We start from the raw sequence: 21,368 nt of genomic DNA on the forward strand, positions 1-21,368 counted from the left end.
GCGACGGGGAGGGGCTGTAAACACAGATGAAGCTTCGCCTGCCGCTCACCTCCTGCTGTGAGGCCCGGTCCCCAACAGGCCACAGACTGGTACTCGTCTGTGATCTGGGGTTTGGGGACCACAGATTAATCCCTACATCAAAAGGTAATTGTAAGAATTCAATAATATCAAATGTACAAACAATTAACACTCTGTTGACACAATGTAGGTATTCAATAAATGAAAAATTATTATATGCAGAATATTATAATTCTCTGAAGCATGTAATTTGTACATTATGTAAATTACACCCATAATTCACACCTATTTCCTTTGCAAATAAAGATACGAGTTGCAAGGATCAGCTTGTCGTAATCTATTTACTAAAGGGAACGAAGACTAAGTCATCAGTGAGCTTATGGCTTTCGCGTATCTCACGAGGGATTTAACAAGCAGAAGAGACACCCCACGCTGTGCCGGCTGCTCCTTTCACGCCAGGCACCCTGTGCGGGGTTTCTCCCGGGCATATCTAAGACCACCCAACGGGGTTCATCCTCGCCTCTGACCTTTCCTTCCTCCTTCCACGTGACTGTCCTCTGTGACCACAACGGCTCCTTTTCTTCCTGCTGCCTCTCAGGCTCCCAGACCTGACCATTCACTTTGCTCTTTTCTTTCCTCACTGATGTTCAATTTTCCCTAACAAGGCTCAGAGGTCCTTGAGGCTTTGGCTATTACCTGCAGACGCGTGGTTCTCGGATCTCGGTGTCCACTCACTCCGCTTTCTGTCGCCAGCTGCCTAACGAGTTCCCAGCTGCGCACCGCCCACGTCCCACACCGCAGGCGTGCGCGTCCCAGCCCGGCGCCTGCCCGATCTCGGCTGCCCTGACTCCCCGCCTCTGCAAACGCTCCCAGAGTGAGTCCAGTTGAGTCTGATTCGCTTTCTCCACACTGGTTGCCAATCATTGTCTGCTGATTTGAAAGTTGTGCCCCAGACCCACCGCCTTCTCATTTCCCACCATCGATATCCTAGTTCGCAACTCCATTATCTCAGAACAGACCGTGTTTTCAGGACCTGGACCCCACACATGCACTGGAGCCAACCGGGGGAAGGTCGCCCACAGCGTAAGGCACGGAGTGTAAAGGGTGCTCTGTGGTGGGGTTTCCCGTGACCTGCTTGAGGTGAGAGGAGTGTGCACTGATCGGGTCTGAACAGAGCATCCAGGAGGCATCTGACAGGTACCAAGACCACAGCCCAAAAGAGCAACTTGAGCCTCAAATATGACAGGAACATGGCCCCAAACGGAGGACCACTGTGAAGCCCAGGGGCTGCAAGGATGCAGAACAGTGGAATGTTCTATGGAAAGAGGATGTGGGGAGAAGAATAGAACAACAGATGTGAACAGCAAGAGAGCAAGGTGAATTCCTGCTTAGCTTCTGCCTAAGTGCAATGAAAAAATAAAATAGTAGTGTAGCCAATTTCTCAAACTCCATGGATTTCTGAGAGTTCTTTTTCTTTTTTTGAGACAGAGTCTCGCTTTGTTGCCCTGGCTAGAGTGAGTGCTGTGGCGTTAGCCTAGCTCACAGTAACCTCAAACTCCTGGGCTCAAGTGATCCTACTGCCTCAGCCTCCTGAGTAGCTGGGATTACAGGCATGCGCCACCATGCCCGGCTAATATTTTCTATATATTTTTAGTTGTCTGATTAATTTCTTTGTATTTTTAGTAGAGACGGGGTCTCGCTCTTGCTCAGGCTGGTCTCGAGCTCCTGAGCTCAAACAATCCGCCCGCCTCGGCCTCCCAGAGAGCTAGGATTACAGGTGTGAGCCACCGTGCCCGGCCTGGTTCTTAACTATATACAATGCAAGCATATGAAAATGTTTGGTCGAAACCTATATATGTGTATATGAGTAACTATATATGTACACATAGAAACATTAGTCAAAAACTGTACTATGCGAGTCTTCTAGATTCCCACCTACAATTGGGTTCTACTATATATTCTCAGTGCCGAACAGCCAGTCACTCAGAGGTTGAGCTCTCAAACCCGGTCTGCTTAATTCAGGCAGAATCTTTCATCGCAACACTAAAGATGCCGGAACTTTTATAATTTTGCGTGTCCAATTTTGTGACTACCGGATTAGTCTTCATTAATGTTTTCACAATTGCATTTTCATTTTAAAAATTTACAGTGGTTCCCTATTTCCTACCACACTGAATGTGAACTATGCTTTTTGGTCTTCAAAGCCCAGCAAAACCCTTCTCTGACTCTCCCTGATTCTCTGGCCAGAAACGATCGCTAGGTCTCCACTCAGCCCAGCCAGGCCATTGTCACGCCCTTGCCTTAGTTTTTTTGGGCTCTCCCCCTCTACCCCAAATATTCTCTTTCTTCTGCACCTATTCAAGCCTTCTCTATAATAGAAAATTGATTTCAACCAGTGTGTCCTAGTCTCATTTGATTGGTTGCACTACGTGTATTTTTAAAATTTAGTAAGTATTTATTTAAATAAAAAATATTTAAATAAAAAATTTAGCAAATATTTATTTAAATATAAAGCAAAGTAATACATAACTGCACTTTCTGCAGTTGTCTGTACCAAATTAGCTTGTGCATAGTCTTCTTAAAATTACTAATCACTTTTTAAAAAAACATCAGTACTGCTTCAACAGAGCTCTCCCTCCTGCTGTCTGTGAGATCAAAATATTACTGAAAACCCTACTTACGAGTGGATGCCCAACACATGCAAACATTTTGTGATCATTACAACTTTCGTCAACTTTCTTGACACATAGAAAGTCACTACTTAATTTTCCACTAAGCATGACCTTATTTGGTGCTAATTGCTGTGGATTGGGTTAATTGCAAAATACAAAGTGCTAAGCCAAAAAAAAAAAAAAATTAAAGACATGGTTGTGGATTTGCCATGAGATAAATCACAAACCTCTAGAAAGAATGTTTGTGCCAGGACTTGTCAAGCCTTCACGAACGTCTTCGTCCCAGGCAATACTGGTAACATGCGTGCCCTGACTCGGTGGGTCTGGGTGGGGCCTGAGACTGTTTTTCCCACAAGCTATAAGGAGTCAGAACCACTGTCAAAGAGCGAGGGTTCAGACTGTTCTAAATGCACCACGGAGGGCTGCTGAGCCTTTTGGTCACACGTATTTCGCAAACACCTGCCGTACGATTGCTCTGCGGAGGGACTGAGGCCCCAGCAGGTCCCGTGCTTACGGGTCAGGCACCGCACAGGGGCTGCAGCCCAGAGCAGCCCACCCACCACCACCGCAGCTCTGAAGGATTCGTGTGCCCCCAGCTTGTTCGAATGCACTTTGTTCAACAACAAGCACTCCTTATAAGGTGGATGTTATGCATATGGAAATGTTTGAGGAAGGAGAAATCTGTAGTTTTTTTTAATGCAGCTAACTGCGCGCTAAAGTGAGAATTCCGCTCCTGGCGTGGGGTCCCACACTGAGACGAGACCACGAGAGAAGCTGTAGGTGCAAAATGAAGGTCTGCCAACCCCATCGAAGCTTACTTTAACCCAACTATTAATAATAATAGCTTGTTAAGAACTGAACAATAAAAAATGCAAGGCAACATAGGAAGGGGGTGCCAGGCATAAAGAAAAATCACCGTTGGTACACGGGGATGTATGTCCACCCACGATATGAGGCTTTCTTCTTTGCCATCCTTGCGCTTCCTTCCTTGCACAACTTTTTCTTTGCAGCAACACAACTCACACCTTTTAAGCAACATCCTCAGAACAGCCTGGCAGTTAACAATTTACGGGAAATGAGCACAGTTCTTGAGTGGCCGTGAAGGGAAGTGGTGTGGGGTAAGGTCTGAGAGGCAATCAGTGACGCCAGCCCATTGTGATCTGAGAAGGTCTCTCTGACTGCCGTCTGGAGATGAGCTGAGAGGGATCCGAGTGGAGCAGAAATGGGAAGGTCATTCGGGAAGTCCGGGGAAGGGAGGAGGGGGAGGCGGAGAGGGAGGAAGTGGCTGGACTGGGACGTGCGTCGTGGCCACAGTCCAGAGTCTACAGGACACGGTGGGTGCAGGGAGGACGTTAGGTGGAAGCAAGAGGGAGAAGTGAATTGAGCCACCGTGCGGACAGAGGTGCTGTTTTCCCAGACAGGACTCACGCAGGGCAGGTCCCATCTGGCACAGGGACCCCGAGGGACAGTGGGTATTTCGGTTAGGCTGTTAGTCTTTCTCAGGAGAAAGGGCAGGAAACAGATGAAGAGCATGAAGATTTCTAATATTCATCGTAACCTTCAATAAAGTACTTTCTAAATCTTTCTATATTCTGCATAGTTTTCAGGATGTGGTGTAGGAACTGGGAATAACGTTTTCTGTTACTCCTGATGGTGTCATGAAAGATTATGTAATAAAATATTTTAAAATAAAAAAAAACAAAACGTGAGGTTACATGGCTAAGACTACAAATCGAACAAAGTATCCTACAAACTATTACCAACTTTTCAAGAATAACAAATCCTTATCAGTCACTCAATCTCCCTTGTGAAAAGACCTGTCTCTGTTAATTTACCAATTCATTTATTAAAATATGTGCCGTGGAACACGCTTATTGCAGGAATAAAACACATCAGCACGTTCTAGACACGGACCCTGTGAAAGGACACGTGAGGCAGCTCTTTTCTTAGGTACCTGGTGAATTTATTTCTCCCACAAAACTATCCCCAGGAATTTATGTTAAGGCTCCACTTTAAGGTTTTATTAAGAGTAAACATATTTTATATAATGTCATATATTTTAATTACTTTATTATTTAGTTTGAATTATAAAATTATTATATAACTTAGAGTGAGTAAATATCATTCCTATTTAATACTAAATAATGTGGCTGAGATGCCAAGGTTAAGCAACTTCAAGTAGCCCTGATAGCTGGTGGGGAGAATGAAACTAAACAGGTGAATAAATACCTCGTCTTTCTTTGAAAAACAGCCCATAAGCCCTCAACTGCCACATAACTAGTTGACAGGCTAATATAATTTTTAATAGGAATTTTTTTACTGACTCCTTTTATTAAACCTTGGAAATGGTGGGACTAAAATTCAGGTTGTCTGACGCGATCCACATCATTTCTGAAAGTTTATAATTTTACTCAAAAATTTCCTCATATTAAAGAGAAAAATTCAACAAATACTGTAATAAAAATGCAATTATTATGGATTTGTATGGTTTTGACATCTGCTGTACTCATCATCCCTGTCTTTCCCTTCACACCGTTTTAGAGCTTTTCCTCCCAAATTATTGCAACATGAATACGTTAAAGGATTGTGAAGGGGAAAATCTAACTCCCTGTTACCGGGCACATTTAGGAATTTGTGTAGAATTACTGTAAGGATGGTACAGCGCTAAGTATCTTCTCTGACTTCTAACACTTCGTTATTTATTTTTAAAAGTCAACATATAATTATTTTGTTCCACAAACAGTTAGAAAGAAGTTAAACGTTTGGGTAGCTTTTCCTGGTCTCTGCACCCTGGTTCTGGGTCCAGTTCTGGATGATCTTAGACGGTCAAGCGTCTTGTTAACATTTGTGTGAAAAAAACTAATTTGTGTTTTTCCAGCACCTTCACAGGACAGACATTGCAATAATCACTCGAGCAAACGCAGGGTGATTTTTCTCATGATGGGTCTGACGAGGACCAACAGTAAAAACGGCACTTGACATATGACAGCCAGCGTGTGTGTTCGCGGTCAGCGCCCAACCACCCCAGAGATGCCTCCGCGCCTCCCGCGTGCATCACAGCATCCTGGGGCACCCTGGGATCTGATCTTCAGACCGTGCGCGTCTTTGCGGATGGATCGGAACAGACCACATCCCTGGCTCATGAGTTAGACTTGCTCGTAGGCACAGATGTGGCAAGTTGGTTCACAAGCACTTTGAATTTGATTGTCGAGTATTATTTACGCTTCACTGTCTCCATCAAGTTGCGCTAGAGAAACAATCAGTTATTTTAAGTAGTGACATGACTGATGTGTCCCCTGCAATGGTGTGACTGTGTCCCCTCCCAAACCCAGGTGTTGCCATGTGACAGTAGTAAGAGGTGACCAGGCTGCGAGGGCTCCTCCCTCACAAACGGGATTAGGTGTCTCTATAAAGGGCTTTAAGGGGTGGGGTGGGAGGTTCATCCCCTTCTGCCATGTGAAGACCCCACATTCTCCCCCTCCAGAGCACGCAGCCCCCACCAGACAACCGCACCAGCCTGCCTGGACTCCCAGCCTCCAGAACTGTGAGAAATAAACTTCTATTCTTCATAAATTGCCCCATCTCTGATATTCCGTTACAGCAATTATAATCATGGATGGAGACACCTCCCCTCAAAAAATTCACATTTTAAAATAATATTCAATGGCGAACATAATATTGTTCAAAATTCTCTGTGCCTGCAACCTAACGCACACATCAGCATTGCCAATGTCTTGCAAGTGAAATTTCATCATTTTCAACATATTGAAAAATGTGACATGATGTGATTATAACAAGAAGAGAAGATTAAAGAATGTGAGCCCTTTATTAAGTTTTATTTCAAACCATCAGTCCAAGGAATTCTTTTGGCACAGTGTGAGTGAGCATCGGTGGGTCTCCAGGCGCATTTTCAGAACAGAGAAAATCTGGATATCCCGTGTGGCTTGCACGGCGCCTTTGCCTCCCACCTGTCACCTGAACTGGTACAGAATCACTGCCACATGTGCACGTGGGAGTGGGGGAAGTAAGGATTTGGGGGGTTATTTCATATTAATGTTTATTTACTAAGCTATAGGAAATGGGATGGAACTGTTGAGATCACAGGGATTCAGATACAGCAGAGTCTGATTTGGTCTGTTTATGAATTGGAAAATTTATCTAAATTAACTGAGCCTTCGCTTCTTCCCCTGTAAAACTAGAAGCCATGTAAGTCCTCAGCAGGGCTCCTGTGTCAGAATGCACGCTGTGATTTACACAGCAAAACATCTGGAACATATGAAGCCCAAAGAAAACGGGAGCATTTATTGTTAGAATATTTTGTCATGAGAAACAGTCATCTTCCTTCAGATTTAATTTTTAAAAATAAGCATTCTTCAGGTTTTTAAATGAGGGTCAACTAAAAACTAAATAAGTTTGGAAGAATATTTTCACCTTTCATCATGGATACAGAGGAAACGTCTGGTGGTTAATGTCTTAGCTCCTCACGCCACCCCCAAGGCAAGCTAGGATGCGCTGGATCGAAAGCCGAAAGCCGAAAGACATGAAGCCCAACGCCGAATGCGCTGGGGCTGGCCGTGTCTCATCAGTCACATTACATCTCGAGTTTGCACAGACCAGTACTGACCCAAATACACTAGGAGTACTGACCGCAAGGTTCAGAAGATCGTGTACAGAACCAGGTAAAAGGGATGGATGGAGTCACTGAGAAATCTCTACGTTTTGACATTATCACCTTTCTCAGGATAGTCTCCGCGGATCAAATACAAAATCCCTGCCATGGTGAACATTTCTTCTACTTGGTTACCTCATTTAATCTTACAAAGACCCTGAGAAGTAGGTTTGATTATTATTTTTTATTACTTCTAAGAAAAGGGGGCATTAGAACACTACGCAAACTGCCCAGATTCTTACGAGTAGCGCGTGGCTGTCGGGGCTCAGAGCTCAGAGTGGCTGATGCCCAAGCCCCCCCAGTTACTCTCCACGTTGCTATATTTCACCATGTTCATGTTCATTTTTAGTTTCAACGTTCAACTACCAGCACTCAATTAATCAAACCAACTGGATAGAAATACATTTTCAAAATATGATTCTGAAAATATAAAGGCCACGTGGAGTTTGAGCGTTGGTGGCGATGTTTCTGGGCTCTCCTTTGCATTCTATTTCCCCCTTGTCTAATTTCCCAAGTGCGTTCTTCAGCTAATGACACTAAGCAACTCCTCACTTGATTCTTAGCATCCGATGTACCATGAACGCCGCGCTGGAAGCTGAGCCAGACAACAGCAGCAAGAGAGCCGGGAAGGGCCGGGCCACCTCCAGGCTGGTGGGGACACACATGTCACTCCGCTTACTCAGGTTTGGGGGATGGCGTGATGTCAGGGACTTCCAAGGAGCAAACGCTAGAGTCGGAAGTGCCCTTCCATTGCTTTGAAGGGATAGTGACGAGTGCTGCTGAAAATGAGGGCAGAGAGAGGAACTAGTTGCTTGGGTTTTGTAGACAAAAAAGCAAACATACGGACAACTTAAAAAAAAAATCCAGCCAATTCCGAAATGGAAAAGAGAAAGGGATTCAGCTGAGTTGTATCTTGGATATTCTGAGCTGCTTTAAACCTCTTGAAAATATTTAGCACACCAACACCCAAGGAAGAAGACCAAAGCCCTTATCAATTTGATACAAGCAAGAAAACTATGAAAAGAAAGGTGACTTAGCAGAGTCAACACACAGGTGGCTGATTATAGATGCTCCTTAATTTACGATGGGGTAGCGTCCCGATAAACGCATCATACGTTGAAAAATATCAAGTCGAAAATACATTTAATACACTTAACCTCACAACCTGCACTGAACATCGCGGCTTAGTGTAGCCCACCTCAGAGAATCTCAGCACACTCACCCCGGCCAACAGCTGGCAAAATCACCTAACACGACGCCTATTTTATTATAAGAACAGGTTGAATGTCTCCTGAAGTTTATTGAATACTGTATACTATGTTGGAATTCTGATGGTTTCACACGAATGTATCATAAGTTGAATTATTATAAGTCAGGGATCATTTGTATGACAAAGGCTCTGACTTGGCAGATGAAGGATCTAGAACGTGTGCTCAGGGGCAAACCCGCTACTGATACAAGGCTGTAAAAAGAACTGACTTGGACTCATCTGCGTTTAGAGAGTTAATAAAAAGGCACAAGTACAAATATTCAAAATTTAAAAAATAATCATGTCTTAGGAACATAAAACAAAGTTTCATGCAATAAAAAGCAAGTTCTCGAAGAAAGGCACATAAAGCAAAATTGTCCTGGGTCACAATGGCACTCCGATCCAGAACCTACTGCCACCATCCTGCAGGACCCAATGACTCCCAGGCTCCCCGAGCATTTAACCTGTTACCAGAACAACCCACAGAAGGACCACGGGAACTTTACTTGTGGCCAATGTTCATGGGAATCTGCATTTGGGGCCCATATTCATCTACCCCAATCAGTGGGGTGATGGCAGACAAGACCATGCTCCGAAAACTAGCCAGACCCACGTGCACACGCTGGTTCTGATGATGGACAACTGACAGCCTGCTTCAGCCACTTGCAAACAAGAATAATAAAAACCATATTAAAATTAGAAAACAACAAGTGTTGGGGAAGAAGTAGAGACATTGGAACCCTTGTGCACTGCTGGTGGGAATTTGGAACGGCACCGTCACTGCTGAAAACAGTGTGGTGGTTCCTCAGACACTGAAAAATAGAACTACCGATTGCACTTCTGTGTGAATATGCGAAAGAATTGAGAGCAGGTTCTCCAAAAGATATTTGTACACTTACGTTCACAGCAGCATTATTCACGGTAGCTAAAACATGGAAGCGACTCAAGTATCCGCCAAGGGATGAATGGATAGACAAACGTAGTTCATACAGACTCTGGGATACTGTTCAGTCTTACAAAGGAAGGGAATTCGGACACACGCTGCACACGGAAGTGCCTGCAGGACCTTATGCTCAGTGAAGTAAGCCCATGACATGTCACGATATGCTTCACGGGACACGGCTCGTTTGAGCTAAATGGACCATGTGGATTCATACTCCGATAATTTAGAATATGGCTGACATAATGCTAATAACCTGTCTTTACAATATATATTACACACACACACACACACATATACCGTGATATGTGACGTGACACTTTAAAATTCTAGAAATTTCTATTTCGATTTCTAAATCCAAATTTCTAGTAATCTATTATCATTACACACAGAAGATAGATAATTTCATAGAAGCAAATAAATATGCATGTGGAAAAAAACCAAGGTGAGAGTCGTAATACTCGTTATGTTCATAAGTAAAAGATTGTAATATTTACAAAATACCTCTTAACGTATTTATTTATGCCGGGACCCCAAACATATCCTTGTAACTTTTGATAATGATGTTGTTTTCTAAATTAAAAGAAAAAAGAAACTAAAAAAACAGTTTCCTTCTGCAAGATGCCCTCTCACGATGCAGACGCAATGTTCGTGGGCACCTGCGTGCTAAAATGGAAGTGATTTAAATTTGGGAACCGAAGAACTTGGGTCCAATCCCATCGCAGACAATCGGCCACTGTGTTTCCTCGGGGGACGCCCACTTTGGGCGCCATTAGAGCATCTACAGGGATGAAAGAGATACGCAGGCAGGCCCATGTACGCCATTTCTCTCACCCACTCATCTCTTGTGCTGGTTCCTGTCCTTTGCAATATTGTGCAAAAGCAGAATGCAGCCAGCTACCTCTGTCCGGCTTAACGTTCTGGCTCTAAGGACAGAAGTAATTTGTGAGAAAGATTGTTTTTTCCACTCTTTATTGCCTCCAAGATGCTAGCAGGGCATAAATACAGAATAGACAGGCTTAATTCCTAGCAAAAGCCATAGCTAATAAAAGGGCTCTGAGAATTACAGCTTTAAAATAAATAGCCACTCGGGAATGGCTTCCTCTGGAACACGGGAAACCTGGAAGTCATGCGCCGCGATGCACCGGTTTAACTGGGTCTCTGAGATAACACAGAAAATTTCAGTTCCGATTCAGGCTTTTCTTCAAGATGAGTGAGATTAGCGTATTGATGACGGAGACAGCTGCTTGGCGGAGTTTCTGGCTTTAAGGCAGGAAATGAAGCCCGAGGACAGAAGATGTGCCTGGCGTTATCAGGGACGATAAAAACCCACAGAGATTTTCTGAGAGAAATAATTTCAAAGGTCAAGCAAAGTGAGAAAAACAACCTGGAGTTCTCAGAAACCAATAAAAGGCGTCTCGTCTGCGACATCTCTCCACTCGCAGACGATCAGTAGTGAAAATCTATTTAATCCAAACGCTAATAACAAGACATCAAAGCCTCCAGAAAGAGCATCATCTGGAGGTATAACGTGGTCTGAGCCACTTTGAGTCACAGGATTCTAGGAGAGTTTGGAACAGGTGGCTCACAGGCCCCCCCCAGACTGAATAACAACCAGCATGGATGTCATGTGGAAGGTTTAGTCCCCTACTCTTTAATCCTCTCAATAGTTCTGACAGCTAGATAGCAGAATTCCCGTTTTTCGTGGCAGGCAACAAGTGTAGGAGATCAAGACTCCCTGACCACGATGAGACTATTTTTGAGGGACCAGGTCCTCAGAATGCGTCCTCTGACTCCAAATTTAAGTCATTTTTCTCTCAAAATTCTGTGTGTCTATAATTCTGCTGGCAAAAAAGTCAATGAAAATAGAAGAGAACAAAACACATTCTGGCACAAGATAAATAACGTCTAAAGAGAAAAATATCATTCTCAAATACATATCTTAGAAAGTCACATTGATTTGTTTTTATTTAAAATATTTACCAAATGGCTACAAGTGACAGAGTGTTTTGCTTGGTGTCCGAGGGGTGCAGGAAGACAGACACTGTAGTAAGATCAGTAGTTAGGGGCCTGAAAGAAAATGACCTCCACATTTCAGGTATTGACCTTGCTCATTTATTGAAAGGCAAGTGTTGCATTTTAGTAAACAGTTTAATATATTCTTCTAGATGATATTTTAAAAGAGAAAAACTAGGCTGGGGGTGTGGTGGCTCACACCTGTAATCCTAGCAGTCTGGGAGTCAGAGGCGGGAGGATCACTTGAGGTCAGGAGTTTGAGACCAGCCTGAGCAACATAGCAAGACTCCAGCTCTACAAAAAATAGAAAAATTAGCCAGGCATGGTGGTGCACACCTGTAGTCCCAGCTACTCGGGAGGCTGAGGCAGGAGGATCACACGAGGCCAGGAGTTTGAGGTTGCTGTGAGCTATGATCCCACCACTGCACTCTAGTCCAAGCAACAGAGGGAGACCCTGTCTTGATTAAAAAAAAATAAATAAAAGAAATAAAAGAAAAAAACCTAATGTCTTAATGCACTTAGAAAATGCTTAAATTGTGTACTTGCATTTATTCTTGTGTAAGAATGAAATGCCAATAAATCACTGAGAAAAAATTATATGTAAACTCAAAAATAATTGAAGTAATAAATATATCAATACAGATTTTAAGCTTCCAATGCCACAAAGACATAACCGTCTTTTTATTTATCTATTTTTCTTTTCCCCCCCATTTTCAAGGTCCCTATTTTCAAATGAAAATAATCAAAATAACTATGATGAAGGTCTTAAAATATTTCAACATTTGCACATTGGTAATTAAATTCCCAATTATCTCAAAGACATTCTAGATGATTTATTGCAGGATTTATAACTGCTTCTGACCAAATGTGATCTTTTGTCAGAATCTCAGAGGTTATTCATTTCCTGGTCAAGCTGTCTAGTTTAAAATTTATTGCAGCGGATAGTATTCTTTTCTAATTATTACAATTGTATCCAGTAGAATTGGTCCTTGTGGAATTTATGAAGTCAAATATCTCATGTGAAACAAATACTACTGATGCCCCCAACACCTTAAACTAATTGAATCTACTGTGTCCTTACTGATAATTTTATAAAAACTTTATCTTCTCCCAGCACCAGATTTCTTTCTCATCCTGACCCTTTACATGCTATTTCAAAAGTCTGCTGACTACTTCCTAAATATGTTCAATATCTGCTTTCTGGCGAAACCTATTCTCACTGTATTGATGGAGGTCCTCGTATCGCCCAGATACCCTATCGCTCCCCCGCACACCCCCATATTCCAGACAGGATTCACTCCAATCATCCTCCTGCCACAAAGGATCAGTCTTTCTAAGATGCAGATATTAATAGGATTGTATGTCTTTTGCCTGAAATGGGTTCACGTCAACCACAGGACAGGAAGTGGAGCCATAGACACTTGCAGCTGGGGTCTCCCATGACCCGCCCTGCCTACCCCCCAACCCCACGTTCTACCATGACATCCCCTTCAAATTGCAGCTCAAATGTCCCATCAAGGGAAAACTATCCCAGGCCTCCTGTGCTCCTTCTGTTCGATGACGACCCACTCCTGCTTGCTGCTATGCTGAACTGTAAGGACAAGTTCACGAGTCTCTGTCCCCCGGGACCACCAGAGCCTTAAGAGCCGGGGATGAGCTTACTCAGCTTGGCAGCTGCAGCGTCAACTCAGAGGTGAGTCTGAGCTGAAATGAAAGGAGACGTACCTTCCTCTAATCAAGATACCCGCAGCCAAATAGAATATAGGTTTTCCTGAATATTTGCACCTTTAACATTGAAGAAAATTAGCAACGAATCTATGATAATCATAGTGCCTTCTTACTTTTAAAGCGTTTTCAAATTTAACCTAAAAATAACTTTTTGAATTTATAATTTTTGAAAAATTTTCTCTCATCATATTTTTTTTGGAGACAGTCACCTGGAAAGAATTCTATTTGCACATCAGGAAGGATTCTGTCAATTAATTATATACAGCCTCATGGATAGAAGTATACTCTAAGCCGTCGTATCCATGATGGCATTTGCCGTGATTCATTTCTTTTTTGCATGACTAGGCGGGCGTCCCTTGGGAAGAAACGAGTCTCACTCATTTTGTGTCTTTAGCGACCAGCCCACACAACCACTCCACACGTTGATCGGTCGATGGGGGAAGGAATTCTTCTATAGCACACAACTCACCACAGACGGGTCACGGAAGCAAAAGCCTCTTCCTAACTATGCTGAATGAGCCCGAGGCTTGCTATAACTTCAGAACGTATTTACATCATGTAAAAGTTCTGCGTTCTATAAGTAACAAAAGGGAAGTGGATAGTTAATACTAAACAAATCAAATCTCCCTTTATTACAGACTATGACAATTACACATACATTTTGTATTAAATTCAGATAAATCAAGTTTAATGCCTCTTTAAGAATAAGCAAAAAACTTTGGGGTATGAATTGCCCATATGGGTTATAGAACCTTTTGCTATTTAAAACTTTTATAATTTTTTTCTCAATGGTCTTTGTCTATCCAGGTAATCACTTTTATTCTTTATTTTAAAAGTTTAATATTATTTTTAAAATGATGAAAATATTTATTAATAATTGTACCACATAATTTCAATGTTCAAAAACATCCTTTCTACAAAATTTTTGTTTTATTTTAAGAATTACAACATCATATATGATGCAAATATTTTATATTATAATTAAAATTCTATTTTACACAAATTGCAAATATCTAAGAGATGACTAAAAGATCTCTCCCACCACAAATGAATTTAAGCACTTAAAATGAGGTTACTTTCAAAATCCATATCTGCAAGATTCTGTTTTAAGTAGAGTTTCTTTTGGCAAGAAACAATTCCACTTAAATACTAACGAGGCAGGCAGAAGGACTGGATTCTAGACCAACGTTTTTTATGATTATTAAGTCATTTAACTTTTATGTGTCCCAGTTTCAAAAACATAAAAACAAGCAGTTACACTAGATTGTTTTTAAGGTCCTTGCAGGCTTTAAAGGTCAAAATTTATGAAGAAAGAACAAGATCATCTTGCATCTCTGGTTATCGGAAAGGTTAGCAGAAAGTGTAGAAAATCGTGGGTCTGTTTTAGGACGGCGATACTAGTACAGTATTTCATGATTTGAGAAGAAGCTCACACAGGTCTTTAATCCCTGAGATGAAATCGGAAAGAAGATACTCTAACGCGTTTTGTGGAACGTGACTTCTGGTTCCAGGATCCCACGTCCACAAAGCCGTTGCTTCTCAATCTCGTTCTACACGAGGAAGAGACACACCGATCGTGCCCCTCAGATTGCTCGGCCACAGCTGCCAAGACTTCGGAAGGGTCTGGTTTGCCGTGCACCATCTTTATTTCTGAGTCATTTGCCGTGGCATTAAATAGCTCTGCCGCGGGAGGCAGCGGGAGAAGGAAAGAGAGAACGAGACTTATCCGCAAACCATGTTCCTAATGCCCTGTATTCCTCCTCAACCGTTCACTGAACGACCAGGCCACTCCTCCATCTCACCGACAGCTGTCAGGACGCCCCGTGTACCGGGGAGACAGACTGACACGTGTGATGTCACCTCCCCCAAGCCCCTCTCATCGCCCGACGGTCCCAGCATGTTCCACTGGGGCTCTGTTTTGACTCAGCCTGTGCAGCGCAGGATATGATTTCAGGAGCTTCCGCCCGTCCTGCTCTGAGCCCTCTCCTGTGTCCCGACTGCTGTTTGGATCATTACTCTGTCCCTGGCTTTCTGTTCTTAACGCCAACAGGGCGGAGCCCACGCCGTGCTCTCTGAGCCGAAGGTGGGCTCTCTCCAGCAAGAGATTCTCAGTGACAGAGTACAGAGCATTAGAGCAAATGAGAGGTATTTATTGCTCTCCTAAAAAAGGTATTCTTTTAAATAAAAAATAAATAAATAACCATTCCCAAAGAGATAAGCTTCTTGGATCTATCTTTACATTCATTTTACATTAAAAAAGAATTTCTGGAGATAAAATGTAAATAATACAAGTTAAGTGTCTGATCAACTTCTTATGGTTAAAGACACATACAATGAGTGTGATAAGTATCTATTACTGCCTTATACAATATCAAAACAATCTGTTACCTAACGAAAAAGAGAATAAAGGAAGCCAATACGAGTTTCCGCTCGTAAGTCATAATTATCTTTCAAAGACTAATATATTACATTATGAATATAAACCTTGATAAGACAAAACTATGAAAATTTCATGACTTCAATGCCTTCAATTAAAATGAAAATGCCTTATTTGAAAACCAGGTTTTTATGCACATGATAGATAAAATGCAAAAAAAAAAAAAATGAGAGGTATGAAATATTGAAATCAACTTTAAGCTCCAGATTTAAATGTCTAAAAGAAAATCAAATACAGAACTTATTGCTCAAAGAATGAGTTTTTAAACTAAAATGAGGAATATCAGTTTTTCAGTAATGGAATTTTTAAAATTAACAGAACTATCAGGAAAAATTATTTTGAATCATCACCAGAGGACACGCTTTTTTACTTCAAGATGACATATGAATAAGTATTAGAATAACTCTGCCCAGAACGTATCGGATGTGACCGTTCCCTGCGTCCCGGCAGCAGAACGAAACCAAACCTCACGCAAATGTCAGGAATGTTTGCACGGTCAGCGGAAAGCTGCTCCTGGACTGTTATAAGCCAACATTCAATGTTTCCTTACCTTTTATCCTTAGTCACTGCTTCACTCACCTTCGGAGCGTGACTGGAATAAGAGCAATAAACAGAAGTGGGGTTTGGGGGAGCAGGCGTTGCTTACCCTGGCAGAGTGGCGGGAGGGAATCCCACTGATACGTGCCCAGGGGGTTCCGTCTGCAGCTCGCCTTGCTGTGGCCGATCAGCCGGTACCCAGGCTTGCAAAAGTAATGCACTTGGCTTCCAGCGACCCCCGCGGTCCTGTTTACGATGCCACCGTCCTTCAGCGTGGGGGCCAAGCTGCAGTAGGGCGCTGTGGGCACGCGAACGCATTCATAAATAAGTAGACAGACAGACGGCCAGTGCCCCTTCCCTTGGCGGGCGCAGATAAACAAAATACCTCTCTTTCTAAATGGTAGGCATTGCGCACCAATGTGGACATTCGTTCTGAAAAGCAAGTCTCCCTCTGAAGTGTAGACGACCTGCAGCTCTTAATCAACGACCCCTGACTACAGTATTGTGAGGAAGGACACAGAAGGATCGCACCGGACACCCTCACCCATCTCTCCAGAGCTGGTTGCCCATGTAAATGAGCTTCCTGATCACCAGAATAAGGTGCTCCGGGCGCCACATTTGAAACAAACAAAAGCCCTCAATATTTAACAAAGAAAGTACTCTTAAAACGGAGAACATAAAACAATATAACGTTCATAATCAAGGCCATTAACGTTTTCCTTGTTGCTGCTGTTAAGTGAATCTTGTGAATTGTACAATGACGTAGACAATAAGCAGCCTTTTTAACATATGGGAATTGAGCACAACCTTTGAAGAAAATGTACTACTTCGGGTCAATGAAAATCGTACGATAGCTTTAATCAGCCCCTTTGCAGGGAGACTGTTCAAAACTAGAGACAGGCATTTGTCACAACAACAGTGTCACCCACAAGGAAGGTAACATCCCCACGGCTAAAAGCCCTGAGTCTCATTTACTCATTTAGACAAAGAAACTTCTCAGCCAGTTCACTGCTGCTTGAAATCCTAGGAACTGCCTCCGGGGGAATTAAAACAGTAAAACGGAGAAAGTTGTTAAAGACTGGAAACTCTTGGTTTCTTTTTTTAAAAAGAGGTTTTATAGGTTCCACTCCCCTGCGGGGATCCCGTATAAAAGCACACACGTCTGAACGCTGGGTGTTGCACCTTCCCTTAGAAACAAATTCAGAAGCAACTTTCTGAAGGTCTCCCCGTGTAGCCCTGCCCGGCAGCGATGTCTGCGTGTCTGGCCGCTCCTGTCCCCCTGTTCCTGGGAGAAGCCTCAGAGAGCACTCTCAGCCGGACAAGCCCGGAAGCACCGTTTCATCTTGTCTCAAACAGGCTGGTGTTTCTTGAGTGAAAATCCACTAACTGTTGTTAAGAATCTCTTGATTCGCGTTTCTGTTGGCCAAACCATTTTCTGAACTTCCAGTTGTCCTAGACCAAATTTGTGTAAGTTTTGAATGAACCAAAATATTTAATTTAGGGAAAGTATGAGTACAACCAGCCACCCTGAATACCGACTGCCCGGATCATTGTGCTGGTGAAAAAAAAAAAGATAATGGAAAATGGGAAGAACCTCAGACTGCAGACCCTTCCCTGAAGTTAGAGATGAGATAATAAAGTCTGAAAATCATAAAGGGCCGGGAGACCGTGGGGTCCTGTGGGTGTCACCGTGGCTCGTGACATAGCTCAGTCTTCTAAGGGAAAGGTTTGCAGGAGGTCATCTCACTCCCTGGGTGCTGGTAACTATACGGCTTCTTTCAGAGCATACTGATGACTGTACACAAAGTTTAATAGATCATAAATGTACTGATTGATTTAATAAATTAGTTTATTAACTAATTACATTAATATAAATAACTACTGGCAGAGAATAATTAAAGTACACAGAGAAAAGACAAAATAATTTGCATTTTGTTATGTAACAATCCAGCCATTGTTACTATAACGAGAATGGTTACATGGCTGGATACTTTCCGGACATCCCTTGGTATAATTATCTCTTCTGCTTGTTCCTTTAACATTTAAACATATTTTAAACTTATTTTTGATTATATTATTTTTTTCTCTTGGAGATGTCTTTGCTTTCTATGCTATGCATTTCAATGGTTTATAAGTTTAACAATAAAATTTTAAAATATTTATCAACAAATTTCCCAGTGCACTTTAGCGATAGTGCTCATAGTCATTTCCCATCATACTGTTTCTATTGCCGTTAATTATCAATCTTCATAAATTAAGTTTATATTGTAACTCTCTGTTTAAATTGTTTTTATAGAGTGAAGGTCATTTGTACCCAAAACATTTTCGTATTAGATCTAAACTCCATTTACTCACCCGCATAACGAATCTTGAACCCCTTTTTACTGGTTGCGTGATCGGTGGACCAGCGGAGATATAACTCGTTGCTCTTGCTTGTAAAATTAGACTGTTCAGTGAGGTTCCCACTTAAGACTACTAGCAGAGGACTTTGCCCAGAGGAACCTAAATGAAACAGAGAAACGAAAGAGTTCAGATGTGCGTGAGCATCTGCAAAACTCAGAGTGTTGGCTTTTGATCCAATTGGCGTCTATAAGCACAATACACAAGCTATTTATTCCCAAAACGGACAAAGGATTTTAAATGACCATAGCAACAAATAAACTCCCTGATAAAAATAAAACAGCCTACAAAAATAATTTCAGGTGCACATGCTATTAACGACATAATATTTAAAGCAAATGATTTAAAGCAAATTTAAATCAAACTTTGTCTACAAAACAGCAGTAACTGAAAAAAAATGGAAGTTAATTTTTACTATTGTTAGTATTTGCAATATTATATTTATGCTGGGAAGTAGAAACTTTTGTGCAGTCCTAGGGGAAGATAAATTAGTACAATCACTTTAAAGAGCAATTGGTAATACCCAGTAAAATTGAAGATTTCATTAAATTTCTATAAACTCTACACATACAAAGGTATTATTTATATAGCAAAAATGTGTGTTCTAGAATATTTCTCATGGTAAATTTTGGATCCAAACTAGTAGTTTATGGTTTGAAAGAAGAATGGAAAATGCCATGAAATGAAATCAGATGCATACAGCATTGAATTTAACAACCTAGGTATACATGTATCAGCATAGACAGTTCTTAAAATAGCATATTGATGACTAAAATTATCTATTCGCAGGTGAATAAATATGATAGCGAGAGTGGGCGTGTGAGGTGGTCACCCCTGTTGGTGCCCCAGGTACCCTTCTCACCCCCTATCATTGCTATATGATAGCAATTATGTAAAAATCCAAAAGCATGCAATGCATACAATGTGTGTATGTAGACAGTGAATGAATTATAAACACGCATAGCAATGACCCATTGGACTCTGACTTCAGGATACTAATTTCCTCCAGGAGAGGTGCAGGGGAATTGGATATGCATGGAGCCTCTAAATTCACCCGCACGCCTCGCTTCTTTACAAAATAAGGGCCTGGAGTAGATTTAAATTTGACAACATCCTGAAGTTCATATTTAACATCTTTTCATCTTTCTGTATACAGTATTTGAAAGTTTTCAAAAAATTAAGAAAACAGAGTTAGGATTAAATACGTAGTTAATCAAAGCAAGTGCAATGTAGAGTCAACTAGCATGGCCCTCGTCACCATAACCCAACACCATTTATTGAGAGAAATCGATTTATTGCTGTCACGCTTCAGGGTCTCCTCAGCGGTGCCGCTCTGTTAGTGAACTGCACGCTACCTCACCGTCTTAGAAGCTTCCGGGGCTTTTCTGCACCTCACAGTTCACTCCCAGGAAACGCATTAGAGACTGGGAGAATGGGGCTCTAATTGCTGTTTGTAATACATATTTTGTCAGGAGAAGTGGCGCCTACCTTTGAGAGTTACGTATAAAGTTTTCATTTACGCCAAGATACCGAGACACCACCCTTCACTCACGGTGTCACGCCCAATCAGAGCGGCTCTAGGCGTTTTCCAAATAAACTGTTATTGGCTGTACCGTGTCCCTCCCAGATTCCGCCGGTGAAGTCAGAATGTGACTGTCTTTGGAGAGAGGGTCCTTAAAGAGGTAATTAAGGTTAAATGAGGTCATCAGGGTGGGCCCTGATCCAACAGGACTAGTGTCCTCATGAGAAAAGAAGGTCACACAGAGCGAAGCCACAGGCGGGCACAGAAGGAGGTGGCACCTGCAACCCCAGCAGAGAGGCCCAGGACAGTCCAGCCTGGTGACATCTTAACCCTGGACTTCCGGCCTCCAGAACTGTGAGGAAACACGTTTCTGTTTGAGCCACCCAGCGTGCGGTACTTTGTGTCGGCAGCCGTAGTACACACACAAAAAGCATATTAAATGAAGAGAATCGACGCAACCTTGCCTGTGGTCACAGTGCTGGAGGGTCAGGAGAAACATGCCGCTTATTCAGAAGGAGTGTCACGGGTGAGTGTCCCGAAATGTGCACTGCACAAGGAGGGCTGTGTTTTATGACGGAAGAAGGCAGAGTTGTGTTTTGTGTGCTGGTTTCTTTGTCGATGTTTAAAGAGATGACGTGCATTTTGAAATAAAATGCCACTGGGAAATTAATTAACCTGAATTTATGATATTTTAAAATGTCATTTCTAATGACAGAACTCAAGAGTGAAGTTTTAGGTGTCCTTAATCCAACATCTAATCCCTCCTTACTTTTCCATCTGCTCTCTTTGCCTACAATGTAGCAAACTTTCCAGAAGGATTATTCTTCAAAAGCCAACTTCCAGCTGGCGTGTGCAGAAAGCTAACGCAGCTATAAAGGAGAATAGTGGTTGCTGTTACCAAGACGGAAACTAAGTATTTTGCCAGTGAACTACAATCTTAATTTTGATACTATTCTCAACTGAGTTCTAGAATGACTAAAATCCTCTTTTTAAAAATTATGGAATATCTACTACTTGAGCCATAGAGAGTAATATACTCTGGGGCTAATAAAGTTTAAAATCAAGGTATTCAACGTGTTTTTTGGTCAAGCCATGAACTATAAAAGAGCCCCTGTCTTAAAAGAACAAAAAAAGAGACGAACATGACATTTGCTGCAACAAAAATGCCATCGCTTAAAAA

The 21,368-nt window shown here is 42.1% G+C and overlaps 1 protein-coding gene across 1 annotated transcript in view; it reads right to left on the minus strand.

Annotated features, from left to right (window-relative positions):
• The window catches only part of CSMD1 (CUB and Sushi multiple domains 1), a 1,519,798-nt gene that overhangs the window by 67,156 nt on the left and 1,431,274 nt on the right, over positions 1–21,368 (minus strand). The window contains 2 exon segments of the mRNA XM_012645868.1: positions 16,376–16,564; positions 18,622–18,768. Of these exon segments, the coding sequence (XP_012501322.1) occupies positions 16,376–16,564; positions 18,622–18,768 (336 nt within the window).

The sequence above is a fragment of the Propithecus coquereli genome, unplaced genomic scaffold (genome assembly GCF_000956105.1).
Source record: "Propithecus coquereli isolate 6110/MARCELLA unplaced genomic scaffold, Pcoq_1.0 Scaffold238, whole genome shotgun sequence".
Taxonomy (NCBI): Eukaryota; Metazoa; Chordata; class Mammalia; order Primates; family Indriidae; genus Propithecus; species Propithecus coquereli.